The 18,943-nt window shown below is 34.9% G+C and overlaps 2 protein-coding genes and 2 long non-coding RNA genes across 4 annotated transcripts in view; 3 read left to right on the top strand and 1 right to left on the bottom strand.

Moving 5' to 3' along the window:
- LOC149475178 (uncharacterized) overlaps positions 1-6,282 on the top strand; it is a 115,565-nt gene extending 109,283 nt beyond the window's left edge. Inside the window, exon 2 of the transcript XR_016318104.1 lies at positions 5,190-6,282. The gene's annotated coding sequence lies outside the window, so the exon portion shown is untranslated. The remainder of the gene's footprint in view (positions 1-5,189) is intronic.
- LOC149475173 (uncharacterized) overlaps positions 4,171-18,943 on the bottom strand; it is a 35,887-nt gene continuing 21,114 nt past the window's right edge. Inside the window, exon 2 of the long non-coding RNA XR_016318113.1 lies at positions 4,171-6,033. This is a non-coding gene — a long non-coding RNA (uncharacterized LOC149475173). The remainder of the gene's footprint in view (positions 6,034-18,943) is intronic.
- Positions 7,235-9,792, top strand: LOC149475177 (uncharacterized). Its single transcript, XM_089713674.1, has 2 exons — positions 7,235-7,730; positions 8,939-9,792. The coding sequence occupies exons 1-2, from the start codon at positions 7,598-7,600 to the stop codon at positions 9,688-9,690; spliced, it is 885 nt and encodes a 294-aa protein (XP_089569800.1). The 5' UTR covers positions 7,235-7,597; the 3' UTR covers positions 9,691-9,792.
- On the top strand, positions 12,572-14,627 carry LOC149475176 (uncharacterized). Its single transcript, XR_016318105.1, has 2 exons — positions 12,572-14,057; positions 14,495-14,627. It is a non-coding gene; the product is annotated as an uncharacterized LOC149475176 (long non-coding RNA).

The raw sequence follows: 18,943 nt of genomic DNA, 5'->3' as shown, positions 1-18,943 counted from the left end.
CCAGATTGTGGCCTTGAACGCACCAGCGGAAGAAACAACGGAGAATTTGATGGAGCAGAACACGTAGTATGTTCTGGAAGTGGACTCTGCGCCAAAAAAGCCAAACAAAGGAAAACAACTGATGTCAACCAAAAAGAAACAAATTTCGCGATAATCAAGAAGAATCCTATTTACATATGGTTAGAGAATTTGTGGCAAAGCGACATAACGTTACGTGTGATGAAACCATGGTTACAAATGATAAACAAGAAGAGTTTAGCGAACAAGAACATGAAATTATATCAGGTGGGTCAGATAATAACCAAAATAATGAAAGAATTTTTAATGTATGCAAAAAATACAAAGGTAAATTTGACGAATTGTGGCTTCGGAGTTTTCGCGGAGTAACAAGGTAATTTCTCAAAGAAATACATTTTTCTATAATATTTCTTACCTTTTATAGTCTTATCCAAACACAATTTTTTAGAAATGTCACTTTTCTTCAAAAACGCACGTGTGTTCAGTGTCGTGGCCGGTGGCAAATGACAGAGGGACATTTTTCTACAATCAAAATGGCGGATGACCACAGAGAATCGAAATGACACTTGCGACATCTAGTGAACTTAGCGTGAACTTTTTAAAGTGTCGTTTTTACATATAAAAGAATCATATAAGTAGACTCGTTTTAGGTGATAATCTTATTTTCCAAAAAATTTGAAAAATGTCATTTTTCCATTTAATCGACGATATTACAATATATTTACCAAAGAGTTCAATATTTCATTTTGGTCTCCAAAAAAGGATCAATGTGAGGATTGCGCAGCTTATAATAATGCAGAAGATAAAGAGCCGTTAAAAACCAAATACGACTCTCATCTAGAAGAAAAAGATTTAGTAAGAAAAGAAAAACAGTTCGATAAAGAAAATACCAATGGAAAATGCATAGTTGCCGTATATGATTTGCAAGCCGTGATGCCGTGTCCCAGAGGGGATGTTTCTAATTTTTATTATGTTTCAAAACTAAATGTTCTAAACTTTACTATTTACGAACTTGGATCGAAAGACGTGAACTGTTACGTTTGGCATGAAGGTGAAGGCGGAAGAGGAGTCAATGAAATTGGATCCTGCGTTTTAAGTTATTTAAGAAGCCTGCAAGAAAATACTAAGGATGATTTTGAAGTTATATTTTATAGCGACAACTGTTGTGGGCAACAAAAAAATAAATATATGATTGCAATGTATATTTATGCAGTCACTAATTTAGAAAATTTGACGGCTATTACCCACAAAGTTCTAATAAAGGGCCACTCACAGAATGAAGGAGATTCTGCACATTCTGTGATAGAGCGTAATATTTCAAGATCCTTGAAATCTGCACCTATTTACGTCCCGGAACAATATATTACTTTGATTAGAACCGCTAAAAAAAAAGGAAATCCATACAGAGTCCATGAACTAAATCATGAAAGTTTCTTTGACATTAAGAAAATCGCAGACGGAGTTGGATCAAATTACTCAATTAATGAAGATAGGGAAAAGGTAAAAATGGGGGATATTAAAGTTATAAGAGTGGAGAAAATTCACAATGATCGATTCTTTTACAAGTGTTCCTATAAAGAAGATAGCTTCAAAACTATAATGGTCAAAACTCGAGCTAGCAAAATAAAAAAGAATAATTTTAGTTCAGAATTACAACCGCTGTATTCGTCAAAATTACCTGTATCTGAAGGTAAGAAAGCAGGTATACTTACACTTATAGATAAAAATATAATACCTAGATTTTATAAAAACTTCTATGAAAATCTGTGACTTCATTGTTTTTTGATATTTTTCTATTTTACCATTGTTATTTTTCTAGAAGAGTTTTGTTTATTTTAGACTACTTTTAATTGAGAAGAGACTGAAGTTTTAAGTTAATGCTTTAATTCTATATTTTTGGTAGTATTTTTGTTTTTGGATTTTTAATTGTTACTAAAAATCAAAATAATGGTACCTCTATTTGATTTTTAGATAACTTTTTATTAATAGAAGACTTTTATTTTAGTTTACTGAAACTAATTGTTCTTTTCTTTTTACAATTTTTTTTAAGTATGTTAAAAAAATAGCTTTAAGTTTAAGTTTGATCTCAATAATATTCTAGCCATTGATTTATATAATAAGACAGTGTTAATTTTAAGATAGGGGTTTGTTAAAATGTTTTATTTCATTATAAGTAATTTTAAGTGGATGTGTCATCCTATAAAGATCTCAAATTGTAAAATAAACTCACTTAATAAAACAATTTTTCCATTATGAATTTATTTTTTTTAGAAAATCCGTGCTTGTCATATTTTTTTTATGTAGAAAAAAGACACTTCTTGCTAGAAATGATTCTATTTCTAAAATAAATAATTAACACACACACCACCTAAATCCCCTCGTAAATACCTTCTAAATGATATATGACACTTCTATGTAAATATAACACTTTTATAGAAAAACGAATTTTAATGAAACTAAAAAATTCAAACGGTTGTACTGTAAAATTTGTACTTTTTGAATAACGTCATTTTTCTATTTAACCGACGATGTACTGAAAAATGTAAACTGAAATGTTATAACAAGATTAGTGAGGAGAAGAGGCAACTTATTTTTATGAATTTTTGGAAACTGGGAGATTTAGATAAGCAACCTCAATTTATCAATAAACATGTAACTGCAATTAAACCGAAGTACAGATATATTCGCGAAGGAAGTACAAGAAAAGATTATAATCATGCATTTAATTTTGAAGTTGACAGAGATTTAATTCGAGTTTGTAAGACTTTTTTTAAAAATACTCTGGGTATATCAGACAGACCGATTAGAACAGTAATTTCAATGCAAAACTCTGTAGTTGGGGGTTTTCTGAAAGATGACAAAAGAGGCAAGCATGGTAAACACAATAAGCTTGACACTGCAATTATTGATGGGATTAAAGACCATATCAATTCTATACCTAGAATTGAAAGTCATTACTGTCGAGCTAGTACGAGCCGGGAATACATTGAAGGAGGTCTCTCTATTGCACAATTACATAGAGACTATGTTACAAAATGTCGTACAGAAAATGTTCCTCATGCTGATTATCAAATATAATATGCGAAGACGGATTATCCACGACATATGGGAAGCTCCAAGCGATGGATTGGGACGAAGGTTTGAACGAAATATTATTCGACCACTATTCAGAAGCAGTAATGGAACTGGAGAATCGTCAACAAGAAGCAGAAGACGAAACGGAATATTCGTCATCGGTGAACACGAAAGACATCTGCATGTCATCCACGATTGCCAATACTCGGGAAGTACATGCAGATGCATCCACATCCAAAGACTCCGAGATTATGTTACCGAAGACATCGAAGAAGAGCAAATGTGGGACAAAGAAAAACAGAGTAACATTCCAGAAGGAGAAATCACCCTCGAAGAGGCTGAGGAAAATGAGCAGCGACGACGAATATACTCCGGGATCACTGTTCCAGGAAGTACAACAAACGCAGGGGAGTGTGGAGGACGAGAGCGAACCGGACGTGGACATAATCCCGGAAACACCGAAGAAAAATAAGAGGGTTATATCGAACAGCTCGGAATCGGAGAAAGACGATGTAGACGAAGAAGAGGACTACGCCTGTATGGTCGCAAGTCTTGCTCAAGCTCATTTGTTAGTACAGACTACTGGAAAAACATTATATATACAGGACATTGGACCAACGGTCCATATAAATATCTCCCGAAAAACAAACAAATTTTAACAGTGTGTTTTCATAACATACAACAAAGAATCGTAGATATGACTTATAGAGAATTGTTTTTAAAAACAAGGGTCATATCTATGAATAAACTAATATATGTAGCACCATGGAATGCTGTTTCAGACTATTATTACGATGCGTTTAATAGTGTTAGAGTCTTGGAAGAATTATTAAATTTTCAATTTGATAACGATAATTATCAAATATATAATTTTTTTAAATCATTATACTATCTTATAGACAAAAAGGTTCCCAAAAATAATTGTATATGTATTGTGGGGCTTTCTTGTAGTGGTAAAAATTTCTTTATCGATTGTGTAATTCATAGTTGTATTTATTTTGGACAAATTGGCAATTGCAATAAGTATGGCCGTGCGCCTCTGACCACTCGGGTAACGTCGCTGGTTGAAACATTATAAGTGTCTATTATTATTAGTTGTCAGGAGGGGAATATAATATTAATAATGATATAATATTAAAATGTTTTTTGGAGAAAAACCATCTGTGAATAACCACCCACAAGTCGAAGTCAAATAATTAAACATTAATGTAAACAAAAAACATGGTCTCTCAGAACAGCCCTTTGATCCGAATGTGTAGGCTTTATAATGAGATTTGTAACAATAATGATATTTTCCTATATAATTTGTATCAATTTAGAAATAAAATAGATATTAATTTAAATGATGAATAAAATTCAAGTTTACTTATAATTAATTTAAATTATTTTTGTTATTTTAATTAATGAGTACTTTTTGTGTGATATATTGATAAAACATTTGACTTAATAATTAATGATGGTATGTAGTTACTGTATTCACTTTTTTATGTTATTGTAATGATTTAAATGTTGTGTGCAGTTTTAATTGGGTTGTAATCTTAATATTGTTTAACTGTGCCTTATATAAATAAATAAATAAATAATGTGATAAATAAATATTTTTACGTGACATAATGAAAATTATTTATATTTAATGCATTTTTTTTATTTTTGGAAAAAAATATGCTATATTTTAATATACGGAGCCTCCGACTCTAATCAGCTCTCCGACTATCAATATTCACGATAGGACAAATAAAAGCAGATCTCATCCTCACTCCGTATTCAGTTCCATATAGCCCGTTGCAACGAGCAGACGTCTATACACAGTCTACACCGGAGTTAGATTTTTGTAACTATGGCAACCAATTTGTCAACACCTCTTCGAGATCTCAAATTTGTGTTACGATCTACTCACCCGGAGTACACCGACCTCATAGCTCAAGAGTACTTCTCCATCTGTGAAGTACCAGTGAACGGAACTTTCAAAAACTGGAAGAAGCCGGAGAACAAAAACAAAAATCGTTTTGAAAACATCCCATGCTGGGATGTTACACCATACCAGCGATGGAGCGGACTATATTAATGCTAGCTACGTAAGTGGATTCTATCTACAGAGAAAATTTATAGCAACGGAGCAACCGATGGCAAGCACCTTGCACAACTTCTGGACCATGGTTGGAACAAACAAACATGGAACAAAACAGCCGTGTGATTGTGATGTTAAACGGTTCTGAAGAAGAGTCACAAGAAACCTATGCGTATCTTTCTCCGAGTCAAACTGAAGTAACCTCAGGCGACTTCGTAATCAAACAGACAAGAGATTAACTTGGAGCCGTCCTACACCGAAACAGTGCTAATCATCACTCACTCACGGACCGGAGAGTCAAAGAAGATAAGCCACCTCAAATATTTGAACTGGCCCGAACACCAATTTCCTGATGAAGAAGATATTCTGAAATTTGTGGTGATGATGAACATAAAGAATAAAGAATTTTTCATCGAAGCAGATGAGAATAGCCAACGTATGCCAGGTGCTATTGTTGTTATGCTGGCATCAGACGAACGGCTACGTTTTGTGCGATAGATAGCTGTGTTTACGAAGCTGCAGTTAAGAAAAGCATATCAATACCATCAGTTGTATTGAGGATAAGACAACAAAGAAATTTCAGCTTTTCCGGTCTTAGTTATTACATTTATGTACACAGTGTTTTGTTGTACTTTCTGTCATATTACTGAGCATACTATGCAGATTTTGTGGAATTACGAACTCACTATACACTGAGAGACAATTTTATTCACAGCGAATAAAAACGCGTATTTGGATTTTTTCTATATTAGTAAAAAATTAATTACATATGGAATTTAGAAGTATTGTGACCAATTTTTCAATGTAAATAATAATAAAAATTTCTTTAAGTAATTCAATGTATATAGATATACATGTGTATTTATAACTTGCTTCATGAAGCCTTATTTGATTTTTAATTCTAATGTCATAGTAAGTGCGAATAGTAACCACTGTAATTTCATGTAGAGATGGAAAAAAAAATTAGTTCAATATAGTAATTTCTAATTATTTTTTTAGTCCTAAAGGGCTAAGGACTCACAATTATTGTTAATTATTGTTATAATAAGTGTTAAATCGCCCGATGGCAAATCGGACTTAAGTATAAGCAAAATTTAATAAAGAGATCTCGTCTTACTTTATTATATTTCTTTTAATTCAACTCTCTATAAACTTGCTATATGATTAGCATATGACTCTCCGAAGTTTTTGAAACTCTTAAAGTTTCAATAAAAAAGTACAGTAAAGTCCTAAATAATTGGCAAATGGAAAGTTATATGCGTTTATACGCGTCGCATGCACCTCTAGGTCCACCAGCCAAGATCCAAGAGCCACCTTGATACGACACTATACGGAAGAGCTGCCTGATATAAGAACCGGAGCTTGTGAAAACTTCATGAAGTCTACAAACCAGAACAGAAATCGATTCAAGCAATATCCATATTTGGACGACTCCCGTGTGGTTTTATCTCAGACCAACGATGGCGCGGACTACATCAACGCCAATTATGTAAGTGGATTTGATCTGCAAAAAAAATTCATAGACACCGAGCACCCGGTGGAAAAAACCTTGAACAATTTTTGGACCATGGTGTGGCAGGAAAACACCCGTGTGACCGTGATGCTTTCTAGCGCCGAAGAAGAGTTACAAACAAGCAAGATACGGTATTTTCCTTACAATCAAGATGACACAATCATAAGCGACTTTTAATTAAGGAGGACAAGATCGTGTCGGAAAGCAACTACACCGAAACAGTGCTTAATATCATTAACAAAAAGACTGGAGAGTTAAGGATAGTACATCACTTCAAATTCCTGGACTGGCCGGAAGGCCAAATTACTGCAGTAGACAAGTTACTTGACTTTTTGCTGGCTGTGAATGAAGAAAATAATGAATTTTTTGTGGTAGCAGCGTATCATAACCGACAGTTACCAGGACCTATTGTTGTTCATGGAAGCAAAGGCATCGGAAGAACTTCTATATTTTGTGCAATAGATACTTGTCTATAACAACTAGTAGCTACGACGACCATATCAGTACCATCAGTAGTGCTGAGAATTAGACACCAGAGGTGTTCTAGCCATGCAAGGGTCTCAGCACACATATGGGATCGGAAAGGGATCGTCACCGTATCGCCTCGAGCCGTTCAGAATGGTTTGTATTAAACTCCCTACTGCAACGCACACTAATCGGAATAATAACGTAATCGCCTCGCCTCGGAACAGGCTCCGAACTTGAATTCCCGCGCTTACGGCTCATCGTCCCCGCGCTTACGTTTCTCCGTCCCCGCGCTTACGTCTCTCCGTACCCGAGCTCACATCTCTTTGTCCACCCTTTCCCCTTTCCCCTCCCGCGACTTGCCTGCTAAAGACGCCGCCATTCGCAAGGAGTATTTCATTCGTGTTGCGCGTATGTTTTATTTAAAATTTTAAGTTCGATTCAAACACAAAATAACGATGCAAAGGGAGAAACTTATTGAAGAAGTGAGAAAATATCCATATTTATATGACTTAAGTGATGCTAAATACAGCAATACTATAAAAAAGGACGAGGCTTGGAAACAAATAAGTATTACTTTAAAGCAATCTGGTAAGTACCTACTCCTATTTAATTATTTATTTAATGTTTTTCGCGTATGTAGGTATGTATGGGAAATAAAACAGTTGTGATTAATATAATTATAATGAAAAATTTAACTGGAATATCCATTAAGAATTAACATTAATATTTAAAGCTAAAAGCTACTGCCATGGAACTCGTCCGGTAGAAGTTTGAAAATATGTTTTGAACTTTTCACGTACATTAAAAGCGGAAGCCATATGGGCACCACTAATACTTGGTAATTGACTTAACAATCGGTCTTCGCCGAATTCAACTGTAATGTCCTGTTCTGTTCTGTTCGGTTCCTGTAAATTCATCTCAATGTTATATGTCCTCATCATATTGTGTAAAATGCAAGTTGTTAATACCACTTTATCTACAAACTTTGGATGCAATTTAATATTTTTGTTGTAAATCGCAAATTTTTGATATAAAATTCCAAAAGCGTTTTCAACTACCCTTCTAGCTCGTGATAAGCGGTAATTATATTGCCGTTCAGGATCTGATAGTCTCCGTGTATTTGAGCGAGGATATGGTCTTAATAAATATGTCTTCAATGGAAATGCCTCGTCTCCCACAAATACATGTGGCATTGCATGATTAGTTCCTGGTAATGGTTTGTCACATGGAATATTGAATGTGTTTCTTTCAAGTGCCTTTCCAAATGTAGATGATGAATAGATTCCGCCATCGCTGTTTTTTCCATAGGCTCCTACATCAACCGCTATGAATCTGTATTCAGGATCAACTATAGCTAACAAAACAATAGAAAATGTTTTTTTATAGTTAAAAAACAACGATCCACTATTGGGAGGTGCAATTATATTTACATGTTTGCCGTCAATGGCGCCTATGCAATTCGGAAAGTTCCATTTATTTTTAAATCCTTCTTCGATTCCTTGCCATGTGGCTGTAGTTGGTTGAGGTATATGAATTGGCATTAATTTATTTATTATTGCATTGCACACATCTATTACTATCAAACGAATAGTTGATTCTCCTAAACGGAAGCTCGATGATAAATTAGTAAATGTAGATCCAGTTATAAAGTACCTGCAACAATAAATGTATATTTAATATACGTTTTATAATACGTGTATATGTTTATGTGAATGTGTGTGTACGTACTCCCTTTCACACATACATGTGTAACTACATGCGCTTGATATAGTTAACCATGATTTATTTTATTTCAGAATCTGAGTGCAAGAAAACTTGGTTAAATCTTAGAGAGTCTCACCGACGAGCTATGAAGAAGCGTAAAACTAAAAGTGGTCAGGCAGCCCCGACGACGAAAAAGTGGACCTTTGAAGATGAAATGAGTTTTTTAGTACCTCATTACAAAGAAAGAAATACGATCTCTTCGGTTGATGATGATGACGGTTCAGATATTAGCAGTTTCTTGGGTAATGATGATTCACAGAACTCAATAAACATAATTCAGTCTCCAGAAAACTTACAAGCGGAAACTACTCCACTTTCGCCGCGTCCTGAGTCTTCTGCATCTTCAGTTGCATCCAAAATTTCAAAAAAAAAAAAACTTAATATTGAAAAAAATTCAGCGTCACAAACTTTAATGAAATATTTATTAAATCACAACGAAACCAAAAAAGAAGATGAGATAGATACATTTTTTAAGAGCATTGCGGCAACGGTTAAAAAATTTTCAGAATATAACCAAGCTGTTATGAAAAGTAAAATATATAATGCAGTTTCGGAAATGGAGTTAAAAGAAATCGCAGAGAAACAAAGCTATTATAGTTATCGCAACCCTTACATTCCCCAAAGAGAAGATGACATGCCTCGAGGTTATACCACTCTAAATAACATTAGCCACGAGATACAATCAACATCTGGCGCTTCAAACATTCATGATTTTAATATTTCAAACTTAGAAGAAAATGGCGCGTCAAATGCTGACGATCTTGATACTTCAAACAATCTTTAATTTATACAATGATTGTATTTTTGTTGTGGCGCTATTTTTGTTTAATTGCCATAATTTTTGGATTTAATAATATAGTTTTGTATAATAAAAAAATATGTGATTTATGGGTATTTTTTTTTACCTAAACTACAAAAAAGTTGCATTTACTAAAATACTTTACGCAATCACACAAAATATATACACACATACACCAGACATAAAACGTACATCCCCTGTGCACACCTGATCGCAAATGAGGGTTGCGTTCCAAAAGAAATATTTTTTATCGACAGAGGATAAAAATTAATCTATCTTGTAGTTTCGGAACCGAGTATTTTTTTTGTACACTTAAAAAAAAGAACAATAGAGATAATACAAACATTAAAATTATAGTACAAATATTTATGTAGACCAGATTAAAAATTCCAAAATCAAATGCAATTTCTCACCTTAACGTTACAGCTAGTTTTTCTTCGGGCGATATTGTTTCTCTGAATGTTGTATTCTTCTTCCTTATACATTCATCTATAGACTGCAATATGTTATAAAAGAGATATTTCGGCATATGAAAATAAATATAAAATTTCTCTTCATCATCCATCAAATGTTTTTTTATAGTCCGAAATTCCCCTTCAGTACTCCTTGCTTTATTCATACTGTGTACCCAATATCTTTTTCTTTTTTTCTTGCTATTTTCTTTTTCCTCTTCATCAAGTGCTATGGCTATGATAGCCAACTCACGTATTGTAAACCAAGACATAACCGTGCGCTACACTTAACGTTTGGATTCAAACTGATCTGGTGCCAACCAGGTCAGCCAGGGGCCGGCGTGGCGTAAGCGCGGTGTCGCCTAGCCGTAGCCGAGTTGACGTACAGGCGCTGCTGATACGCTTTCGTTATGTGCATACGGTAGGTTGACGCCTGGTTGACAGCGAGGCGAAAGGCGTTACGGTTACGATCCCTTTCCGATCCCATATGTGTGCTGAGACCCTAAAAAAGCATTGTCCAAGCTCGAACCGGGAGTGCAAAAAGAGCTCCATGTAGAAAAACGATTAAAACAACCTTTGCGATCGCTTCTACCTTCTACCTGTATGAGTATATGACATAAAAATACTATTCGGACGTGTAATAAAATCAATCAAATTTTAGAAAAATATCTCCTGAACGAGTCCTGTGAGTGATTGACTTCGGGAACTCCTACTACGCCGCCAGCGCCTAAGCTACAGCCTTGGGAAATAAGGTATGTACGGCACGGTACAATATTTCAAAAATATAAGTACAATCGCAAACTCATCTTGTATTGTTTTCAGCAAGCAGCAAGTTGACGCCGCAAAAGCGTCAAACCAAGAGTTACGAGTAGAAGACCATGAATTGGCGAGGCAGGATTCGTGTCCTACTCCACACAGGTATATCGTCACTTAAGGATTTACTTGACCTTTTTCACTATTGTGATTATATGACTGATAAATTTTTCAGCACTACAAGCACTGCCGAAAGCTCAGTCGTAGGTGAACTCGCGGTAGATTTCACAACTGGATTGTTAAGTAAATAAATTATTTTATTAATTTTAAATATTCTTTTGAACATAATAGGCATGACGACAGTATCCATAAATGATCGTATTAGTGTTTTTAAGGGAAAATGTATAATAAATAAATTAAATATAGCGACTTAGAAATCTTAAAAACATGAAGATTAATGAGATTATCAATAAAATAAAACATTGAAATTCTGAAGTTCGCCATTTTGACTAAAACACGCGTGACGTCACGCATAAGTAAACAACTCACGTCAGATGTATTTTGTTGTTATGAATATGTTGAGAATACGCATTTTTATTTATTTTCTATTGTTTCACGTATGCTTTATCGACTCAGAACAGAAATATAATTGCGAATTCACGAATACATGGTTCGGGATTCTCCGCGCCAACTTTATACAATAATTTATTATTATTTTTTCGCTTGAAATAATTACTAACACATTTTTGAGCATTATTTTTATGTGGATTCACACTGCAATACTGCACACCACTTATAAACTTTGTAATTCGTTTCTATAACACATATTAAATAAAGACTTTTTTAATTTTCTTCGCAATGCGTACAAATAATTACGTATTTACCAAAGTTTGACGTCACGCCTACGCCATGACACCTGCGAGCTGTTTTGGCACAGATATTAAATATTTTTTGAAAAATGGCTTTAATCTTCGTTAAATTTAAGTATATTACCGAAATATAGGGTTTTTCCTGTATAGTAAACGTATACACACATTATGGAAGAGAATTTCAAAATCTTTCGTCATGCCTATTATAATGATCCTACTTTATCTTTCAGAAAGTGATACGCAAAATTGGCTTTGCTTGCCTACTTCTGAAACAGAAAATTTAAAACTCCAGAATTGACTAGAGTCAGCATAATACTACATCTTACATTCTCTTTACCTTTTGTTTAAAGTTAGTTGGTACAACTCAGCCTTACAAAGTGTTTGTTTCAGGTTCCTATACCGAAAAAACCGAAGCAGATCTGAAAATGTGGTTCGATAGCGTGGACTCGGAAGAGGACGAGGTGGATGTGGCAAATGATGAACCGATTAACATATTACCTCATCAAATGACGACTGCTAACGACTTTGACGAGATAACGGCAGGCTTACATACCAGGCTGATAAACGACGACCAATCTAATCTAGATTTGACAGAAATGATTCCGACTGACTTTTTGATCTTTTGACTGGGTTCACGACCATAAAAAAAACTCTTTCCGAGGGAAAAGTGAACCATTTACTGGAACTTCAGGACCGACCTTCACAGTGACTGAAAATATGACCCCACTCGACATTTTCTTGAAATTTTTTGACGACGACCTTTTTGACCTCATAGTGACACGGACAAATAAATACGCGACTAAAAAGATTGTCGAAAATTGTACACCTCACTCAAGACTTAATTATTTTAAAAATGTGGACAAAGATGAGATGGCCAAATTCCTCGCAATAATTATTATCTTGCAGGGTTTGTTCCCGAATCCTGTCGAGAAAAATTATTGGGGGGAAAATGGCTATCTCACACTTAAATATTTCGGTGACATAATGACATATAACAGATTTGTTTTACTAAAACGGCTTATACACTTTAGTGACACGACTGACGAAAAAATTTTTTCGTCAGAATGACGAAAAAAAGTTGCAGAAGATACAGACAGGTTGAATCACTTGCAAAAGAAGTTCCGCTCGCTGTATCTATACAGAAGACAGGAGATCGCTATAGATGAATCTCTCCTCAAATGGCAAGGTCTGATATATCAAATTTTTACAGACAATTTTTATGAAGATATAAAACCAGATCTTCTTCACTATTTCGATGCATCAGATTGTGTTACCAAAAAAATGAATACGGAAAATTACAAATCGTATTTGTTTAATAAAAATGTATTATATTGTAGTATGCTTCGATTTAAGTCAATCAAACACTATTTTTACACAAAAAATAAATAAAACATCTTTATCATAATATAATGATACCAAACGATGTATTACAACAACAACATTGATACATTGGCTTGGGGACATTATAAATTACGCTAAGTGTAATACTTTTTACTTTTATTTCTGTGTGTATATACAAAATTTGTACTGATTGTAAAATTATGATATTACTATAATGTTATATATTGGTGGTCAATTGCTGCTTCAAGCCTTTGTGACTAGAGTTTAAATTATTTCAAGTGTTTTTTATATGTCCCTTGAATTGTAAAAATGTATAAAGAAACTTTGTTTTATTCCCACATTACCTGATAATACACCATTCCTGCTAGCAATTCACCAATCGTTCTTCGATCATAACCAGAGCAAATATGGAAAAGAATATTTATATGAAAGATATTTATAATTTTACGACGACGATGCATCACATGTCTCTCTGCTCTCAATACAGAAACATCATATTTGTCTTTCCTCGACGATTCATTTCGTAGTTACAGTGGGTACGTTCTTCTGGCACTGACTGTACATATAAGGAAGAGTGTTGTGACTTATATTTAAGTAAAATTTTACTGACCATTGATCTTATCAACAAGATTGAAGCTGAAACCAGGGACCAGTCTAAAACTAATCTTTGGTTCTGAGATATGGAAGGGTGACTGCTTCAAGAGCTTATGAAGTGAGTCGATGTCAGACTAATGATGGATCACTGATTTCTTGAACGGGTGGGAAGATACCAGAAACACAAGCAATGCAACGGGGTAAAGATTTAGAAAAAGAAGTTCGGCAAATGGTTAGCAAGAAACTAGGAAAAAAGATAAACAATGCAGGGTTGATCATATCTCGAAAATGTCCCACGTTAGCTGCTTCTCCCGATGGAATATGTCCAGATGGCATAGTTGAGGTAAAATGTCCCAAAAGTAGAAAAACTTATGCAAACTATATTAAAAATGGTAAACCAAGCAAGAAGTGCATTGCCCAGATGCAAATGTACCTGAGTGGTCAAAATAATTGTTACTTTTGTATCGCTGACACAGAATTTACAACTAACAACAATGTAGAAATTACTAATGCCATGTATATCCATTGTTGTATAATTGTGTAGAATAGAAAAAAAATGCCGAAATTTCATTTGTATTTAATAAGCGAATCTCATAGATTAATCAAACCACAAGCTATAGTTATAATATCATCGAGAACTTCCAAACTGTCTTAAGTATGCGGTTTTAACATGTTTTCTATTCTTTATAAATTTTTATTACTGCAACATTTGTGTTAAATGCAATTAAGCAATGAATTCTATATAATATATATTTTATATTCTAAAATTTATTTTTTCAGTTGCAGAAGCAAAAACAAATATCAGCTATTCGTCTTAAGAAATTGCTTATTAAATGCTTATAAATATGGAAGAAACAGAAGTTCTCCGCAGCATCGAAAACGGAATTAAAGATTCTCGGAAGCAAATGAATGGGAAGAAAACAGTGGGCTACGTAGATTTTGTACCTAATTGATTGTTATGTTCCAATATTTGTAATCGGCCCTTAGCAACTCGGACGGACATGGTTCACTTAAAGATGAGGAGTCAACGTACGCCCGAAAGTGCTGATTGGCTTTGTTTTTATCATCATCGGTTTAGAACAAGGGCGAAAAAAAAATAGCCGCTACAATTTGGTATTTTCATTTGACAGCAGCAGCAAGCAGGGATATAACACAGAAGTGATAGTTAAAATGTTTTTTGTGGAAAAGTTTTGTACAGGCTGTACGAGCTTCGTGAAGAAATAGGATTATTTATGGAAAATGACGAATAATTAAACAGCGCAGGATAAAGTTGCTAGTTTTGTGCGTAAATTTGAACTTTACCAACGCAGAGTGCAAGCAGATGATGTGTCGATGTAGCTGTGATTCAACATTTATCTGCAATAATAGATTCACTGAAGCAGTATTTTCCGGACTTGGATAATCGTCAGTCGATCTCTTGGATATTAAGACCGTTTTATACCGATATAAGAATATCATCATATTATTCGAGACGAAGATACATATGTGCAATTTATGATCAATAAAGATGTTTGCATTTACTTGTATTGTTTGTTTTGATATCATTTTGAAAGCGGGATAAAATCCGTTTTATACATAGTTCACAGGGGTAACAATATTAAAAAGGTTGGGAACCACTGATCTAACACTATGATACAGGTTCACCTTATTGAGGAAGATGCTATAAATACAATTACGAATGCAATCCCTGACAATGTACGAGTGTTGCCCGGTACTATGAAAGTACACCAAGTAATTACCGACACACAGACATAAAAAAAGTACAGATGTGTCAGTTGTTTTTGTCACCCGCTGAGGAAAGGGTTGTGATGGCGTTGAACAGGACTTCAAAACGATAGGTGTGAAAAATTGGAGAACCCAGGCAAAGGATCGAGAGGTCTGGAAGAAAATACTGGACCAGGCCAAGGCCCACTCGCGGCTGTAGAGCCTCAGATGATGATAATGATGAAGAGGAAAGTGTTCTTGTTTTTCTCTGGATGTTAATCATTACTATTCGGACCGTCCAACCTCTCAGTATCGACAGAAAAACAATTTTTTTTAAATAATGTATCATTTTACAATTCCACTTAAGGAGGTGTAGATGTTGAAATCAAAAGAAAGAGGATTATACCGTTGCCAGAATCACATCAAGATGGCCAATGCGAATATTCTTCTCCATTTTTAATATAACTGGGATCAATGCCCAAATAATATACAAAGCCAACACAAACACTCTGATTGAGACAAACATTATTGAAAGAGGTGGCTCTCGAGCTGGTACATATTTCACGCCAGATTCGCATGGAGAACATATCCTCAGATCTCATATTTCGTATGAAGCGATTTGTGCCGGCTTCTGTGCCTGTTGCGGAGCCAGGACCAAGCGGATTTTGTTCAATATGACCTAGACGTAAAAATAGAAGGTTAGATAACCATGTACTTCATGCAAGCAATTACTTTGCACCGAACATGTAAAATACATGAGTTCAGTATGTTTCGAGAGGCACATTAGAGTTAAAATTTAATCAATACTAGGTTGTTTTGTTATATGCGTTAGAAGTTGCTATTATGTTTAATAGTTTTGATTAAAATACTTGTTTTCTTACTTACTAAACCTTGTGTTATTTATTTAAATACATTATAAGCCAATATTAAGCCATTATACAAAATAAATGACAATGTCTTGATTCGATACTTTATGAGGAAAAGGTGGGTGTATTATATAGGTTACATAGAAAGTATACTTTCTGGAAGCGATACTAGTTATGATGTAAACTTTTACAAAACATACAAAAAGCCACTAAAATTCAAACTTGCTAAAATAGTAGAACATAATACTGTCCCAGAATACTCGATAGTCAAAAAAGTTTGCCTGTCTCAAAATCCCAGAAATTCCAAAGAATTTCTTTTGGATCAAGAAAAACATTTATATTTTTAACTGACTTCTTAAAAAGGAAGTCTGGAAGAAATCGCTGCATAGCGATAAGACCGCCAATTGTTTTAATGTATTCTTAGGTTAAGTTTATTGTAACTTGGAGCAATAAAGAATTAATAAATAAATAAATTATATCATGTATATTATTGCTCTTTTCTAACCTTATTTACAGCGAAGAACCAACGAAAATCTACACAACCATGGTCTGGTAAATAAGCTGAAGCTTCCTGCATAGTTATATTTTAATCTAATGGGGTCGCGGAGGAACTATACAACACCCGTGGCTTCGTTTTTAAAGTGGCTGGACGGAACACAGTGGGGTTTTGGTCGGTAGGAATCCGACATAACCCACGAGCCCGGGGGCATAATATAACTACGTAATGTCAAGCGTCTATCCATAATTTTTTAAATAAACTTGTTCACCTCTGTTAGGCGCGATCCAAAACGCGTCACTCCGTCCCTTTGTCCTTCAGTTAAATATATTTACCGCGTTGCACATAAAATATCGTTGTATTTTTAGCGGGCTTCGTTGTTTGTTCTTGTACTATTTCACAGTTCATTGTTTTTTCATTTCGATGCGATAAAAGTTTTCTTCGATTATCACCAGACTTCTTCTTTTGGTATACAAACCTGGGTGGCATCTGTGTCTAGTCTAGGTGGTGAAAAAAAAATATAAAGCCACAAAATATGTCAAATCACCATTTGTCTCGCCATTTGTGCATCGCCATATTGCCATTTGCCTCGCCCCTCGCCCACAAAATGGTGACAGGTGATTTGTCATTTGGACAACCACAGATAATATATCAATGTATTTTTTCTATTGTCTATGCATAATACTGCATACACACAATAAATTCATCATGATTTGATACCTTTTTGATACACAATTTGTTAACATCCCTATTAATCTTCTTTCTTATATATAAAAATGAATCGCAAAATGTGTTGGTAAGCGCATAACTCGAGAACGGCTGAACCGATTTCTATAATTCTTTTTTTATTATATTCCTTGAAGTACGAGGATGGTTCTTATGTAGAGAAAACGTAAATATGTACCACGGGCGAAGCCGGGGCGGACCGCTAGTTTAATATAAAAAAAACTATTCTTAGAACTTAGTACCATACATTTGAAAAAACCATTAATTGGATAATCATTAAAATAATTATATATTTATTGTCATTTATAATCAGTGGCGGCGCTGACCACACTTGGACATCGGCGACATTAGGTACGCGAGGCCTTTTTTATTTCACAGTCAAAAAGAAAACGTTAGATTACATGAACTGAATTATAGTGAAACTAATGTATGAGTAAACGATTTTTATTGCTAATCAAATGATGACAAAAATTACACAAATATTTATATGACGAACTTTTCGGCTTTTGGCCTCACTGAACTTTTTCAGGATTACGTCATAGCTAATATTAGCCGCTATCATATTTTTACGACTTATAAAAGATGTATACCTATCGATTTCGATAAAATCATTTCGTTAATATCGTTATTTGACTTACCTACTAAATCACTATCTAAATTAACACTTTTATCCACACCGGGGTGATGATAATGACTTTACAACACAATAAGAAGAAACTGTGCATGCAAGTCTAGTTCACAGAAGGAATGTACGTATAGTACTGTTACTTATGGCTGGTTCACACTTTGATTAGTGCGAGTGCAGGTGATGAGTAGTACTACGTGTGGACAGCGACTGTTTAGTGCGAGTGTTTAGTAGGCTGTGTAGTAAAGTGAATAGAAGCGTGTTCTATTTTTTTGCGAGTGGACTGCGAGTAGCCACGTCCCGCGCGCCCTCCCTTCCCCCTCACTCGCAGCGTGCCTGCACTCGCACTAATCACCTGCACTCGCAGTCAATTGGACACTACTCGCACTACACACCTGCACTCGCACTAATCACCTGCACTCGCAGTCAATTGGACACTACTCGCACTACACACCTGCACTCGCACTAATCACCTGCACTCACACTAATCAAAGTGTGAACCAGCCATTACACAGTTACTTAATAGTCCGGGAAGGAACGATTGTTTACGTTAGTACGCTCACAGAAAAATGAAATACAAATATACGACACGGGGATTCCCCATCCCGAGACTCGCGCGCGAAATTGTTTAACTTTCACAGTGTTGCCAGATGACTCTGGATAATACCCCTAAAGTACTACTCACACTTCACTCACGCAAGTGTATGAAAATAAATAAGAAAAAATAAATAAATTTCAAATAATTTGTAAAACTTTTGCGAGGCCCCCTCAGGTGCGACACCGTCGGCGGTCGCCGACGCCTGGCGCCGCCA

This window comes from Colias philodice, chromosome 31 (assembly GCF_061535455.1).
Source record: "Colias philodice isolate Cphi_HAF_F1 chromosome 31, ilColPhil1 Martin Lab GWU primary, whole genome shotgun sequence".
Classification (NCBI taxonomy): Eukaryota; Metazoa; Arthropoda; class Insecta; order Lepidoptera; family Pieridae; genus Colias; species Colias philodice.
This window is presented reverse-complemented; position numbering and strand designations above follow the sequence as displayed.